At 40.7% G+C, this 3789-nt stretch overlaps 1 protein-coding gene across 2 annotated transcripts; it reads right to left on the bottom strand.

Moving 5' to 3' along the window:
• Positions 1 to 1589: 1589 nt before the first annotated feature.
• LOC124657794 (putative FBD-associated F-box protein At1g61330) lies at positions 1590 to 3241 on the bottom strand. Of its 2 annotated transcripts, none has more exons than XM_047196302.1 (3): positions 2333 to 3241; positions 2070 to 2219; positions 1590 to 1988 (listed from the first exon to the last, which is right to left on the bottom strand). In XM_047196302.1, the coding sequence occupies exons 1-3, from the start codon at positions 3191 to 3193 to the stop codon at positions 1599 to 1601; spliced, it is 1401 nt and encodes a 466-aa protein (XP_047052258.1). In that variant the 5' UTR covers positions 3194 to 3241; the 3' UTR covers positions 1590 to 1598. The 2 variants fall into 2 exon arrangements, with proteins under 2 accessions (XP_047052258.1, XP_047052257.1); XM_047196301.1 differs by having other exon boundaries at positions 1590 to 1994; positions 2333 to 3239.
• Between the last annotated feature and the right edge of the window lie 548 nt (positions 3242 to 3789).

Raw genomic sequence — 3789 nt, 5'->3', positions numbered from 1 at the left:
GAGTCGTCCCTGACGGGAAGTGCTAATTCGGATTAAGTGAGCTTCGTTTGGTGTCGTACGTGGATGTGTTTCATGCAGTATGGTGCTAATTCGAGTGCAAGGGTAGGCGGTGAATTGCCTTAGCACTAGCTAGCATCCATAGCTTTGCTTCCTTAAGAAAGGAAACGACCAAATCCTGACTGTTAGGTAAAACCACCTCATACCTAGTCTTCCATAGCCGCCAGATGGTAAGCAACATAAGTGGTTTGACACCTTTTTGCAGGGTAGGGCTAGCACTGGTGGCGACTGAAGCAAACCAGGTGTTAAAATTCTCATCAGCCCGGGGCATGTAGCTTAGCAGGTTTAGCTTGGACAAAATATCGTGCCAGATTGTTGGGAGAAAGAGCATTGGATAAGCAGATGGGAGATGGACTCAACTTCCTGACGCCAAATGATTTTGTGCAAGGAAGTCCAGTGTTTTCTACAGTAGAATAGACAATTATGTTTTTTTTCTTTTCTAATGAGGCCATCTTCGCAGTCCCTAATGATATGCTTAGTTGCATGCGTGTGTAGCGAAAATGCACACTAAAACATGAACCTGAACTAACGTTTCAGGAAAAACTGAAAGTAGTTTTGTGAAAGGAAGGCCAGTGTTTTCGAATAGACAATTCTTTTTATTATATATATATATAAATATAAATATAAATATAAATATAATAAGACCATCTTCGCAGTTTGTAAGGGTATCATGCTTAATTGCACCGAGTGTGTAGCGAAAATGCCCACTAAAACATCATCATAAAATTCATTACGCACTTCGTCCTTCTCACACAAGTTTTACTTACAAACTCAACATGCAAAGCAACTTCATGTAGTAAAGGCGCGGTTTTCTTTTTATATACATCGACGACATTGCAATTTGCAACGCTTGTTTCTGTCTAGTGCTTCATTCAGCGAACTGTCTCGTGCCAAGAGATGCAAGTCAATGTTGCATGATGAGTGAGCGAGAGCGAGTGAGGAGCGCAGGGTGCCCCTCCGCGCGATACACAAACGCAAGCAAATCAGTTCCCGACATGACACTCGTTCAGTTAAGGTGTGCGTTTCATACAACACCTGAACACGTCACGCTTATTAGTGGTAACTGCCTCTATTCCACAATAGATGAAGTTTTAGAAAGCTAATAATAACATCCTTGTTTCAAAGCAGATGACGCTTTAAAACAAAGTAAAATATGATACTCCCTCCGTTCCTGCTTAATTTTTTCTAAAAACAGACGTATTTATAATTAAAATATATTTATGTACCTTCCTATCAAGACAAATTTGAACAGCTTTTCTAGGGACATAGGGAGTACTAATTTGTCCTTGAGGATATTGGTATATTTTTGTAAGACTGACCAGTTTACAAAAATATACCAATATCCACAACAACAAATTAGTATCATTAGATCTTTATGAAATAATTTTCTGTGTGTTCTAATTTGGCATTGAATATGTTGGCATTTTTTCTACTGTAAGTTAGTCAAATTAAAAAGGTTTGACCTACAAAAAGACTAAAATACCCTATATTATTGATCGCAGAGAGTACTTGACAATTAAAATTAAACTTTACATCAGCTCTCAAATATGGCACCGGCTACAGGGTCCCCGTACATCTAACTTGACAGTAGATGGAACTTTCCCCACGATGTATCTTTCAATGGCCATGAGACCTCTATCAGCTTCGAACATCACCTGACTTGTCGTTGGGAAGCAGTCACCCGGGTTGCGGTCAGAAGTTACAGAACATCTACCAAGCATGTAGTTGTCTTCCGCATCAAATATGGTGTCCAAGATGATACACTCCAGTGATGTTGCATTCTCTAGAATATGACATACTAGCTCAACCATGCTCTTTGCAGAGCAGAAGCCAAGGATAGTCACTTTCTTTAGGCTCTTGTGCTTGTGGTCAGGCCTTTGCCTCATATGTAAGGCATCCACTGAAATCGAGTCAAAATTCATATCATCCTGCTGTACCTGCATCAAGACCAATCAGTCTTATTTGATTCATCACAGATAGTACATAGCTTGCCTAGAAGAAGAGTGACTTACACCCAAGATGAAGGTCTTCAAAGCAGGAGAAGCATCAAGAAAAGAAACCAAAGAGAAATAATCATATCCTGGGGAAGAATCTCCGTCAAAATAAATTACCAAGTGCTTGAGGTGGAGGAATTTGGCAGCTGTCATTGGTGTATTCAACCTCTGCGTAAAAGATATCTCATATTAATTATAACATAGGGCATGCATGCATGAGTACTGACAGAAGACATCACACAGGTAGCAGGTATTCATTAATATTGAGTTTGGGGTTATACCTCGCCATACGAAGATAATACAAGATCTTCAACATTTGGCACAACATATGGAAGCTTGGTAATAGCGTAGTGGAGAAAGTCAGAGCCATCTACACATTCCATATTTAACTCCTTCACTTGCAAGGATTGTCCGAGTGACAGCTGTACTGGGCTGCCATAGAACATGAAGCTGGAGAGGTTTGGAGCTTCGCTCTCAACCATTTGCAGCACACCGCATGAAGTTACACTCAGGCATTTCAATCGCTCCAGCACAAGTGGTATCCTCAGGCAGATTATTTCACTACAATACCACAATTCCAACTGCTGCAAAGCAAGAGAATGAGAAAGAAGGCACCCTAACTCTCCCTCTGTAATACATACACGGCCCAGATACAGCGTTGTTAAGTTCCTCAAGAAACTAAGGCCAACTGTCGGACGGAAGACACAGTGCTTGAGCCAAAGATACTGAAGTGAGCTTCCACTCTGACCAGATAAAAGCGAGCATGGGAAGGTGTACCATCCTTCTTTGTATTTTAAAGGCAGACAAAGGGTGAGTTTTTCGATCCCTGGTGTAATAGCAATCTTAAGCCAACTGTTGAGATGACAAATATTGAGATCTTTACAACGAGACATGTCAAGCTCGAGTATCTTCACGCTGCCAGAGTGGTTTTTTATAATCTGGTCAACTTTGCTAGCGAAAGCACTTGCTCTATCACCCTTTCGACATGCATTTCGTATCATGCTTAGTGTGTCTTCAGTGAAGATGAGGTTCGGATGGCATCTCCATGAACGTTCGAAAGCATGAGATACACAAGCTGAACGAGCAGAATCTTCTATTGGCATCAGCGAAAGTATATTGCACCAGATGTCCTGCAGAAGCATGGAAAGATGGTTGGCAAATGATTGCTACCACCAAAAACATAGCATCATATGGAATAACATTCTACCACATGTGCTCTGTACATGTTTGCATAGAAGAAGTTGATGGTGCATTGGAAACTGTTTCCTAGTGTGGCAGCTTGATCATATTTAACCAGAGATGTGGGTGTGAACCCTGTCAACGCAAGCTGACGTCTTTAGAAAACGGTGTAGCTCCCTCTTTTGGTCAAGAAAAATAAATATAAAAGTGGATCATTCTTCCATACACACAACACACAGAGGGGAGCCAAAGAAAAAGCCTTAGTCACATTTGCACACTTCCAAAGTATAAAAGGGATCAGCGCACAAGGTAGGACACCTTACTTGACATTATAATGATATGTGGCAAGATATAGTTAGACAGAAATATCTTTGAAATCTCTGTGTAGCTCAAGTGAAACATACAGCTACAGACTCGCCTTAATATGCGGATTTTCTGAAAGTAAAATATTTGTATCTGCAAGGTCAACCTTTGATTCTCGGCGATGGCAGAGAAGCTGATTTCTGGGAAGAAAATTTGAGTGGAAGAAGAACATGCCCTGATCTATATCAGATTATCA

This window comes from Lolium rigidum, chromosome 5 (genome assembly GCF_022539505.1).
Source record: "Lolium rigidum isolate FL_2022 chromosome 5, APGP_CSIRO_Lrig_0.1, whole genome shotgun sequence".
Taxonomy (NCBI): Eukaryota; Viridiplantae; Streptophyta; class Magnoliopsida; order Poales; family Poaceae; genus Lolium; species Lolium rigidum.
This window is presented reverse-complemented; position numbering and strand designations above follow the sequence as displayed.

What these genes read in the sequence shown, in the direction of transcription:
- LOC124657794 (XM_047196301.1), bottom strand. Translation starts at nt 3,193, where the DNA reads ATGCTTCTGCAGGACATCTGGTGCAATATACTTTCGCTGATGCCAATA. An exon ending in TATTATCTTCGTATGGCGAG is followed by an intron (nt 2,220 to 2,332) that starts GTATAACCCCAA and finishes TCTTTTACGCAG; the next exon opens with AGGTTGAATACACCAATGAC. An exon ending in TGAAGACCTTCATCTTGGGT is followed by an intron (nt 1,995 to 2,069) that starts GTAAGTCACTCT and finishes GTCTTGATGCAG; the next exon opens with GTACAGCAGGATGATATGAA.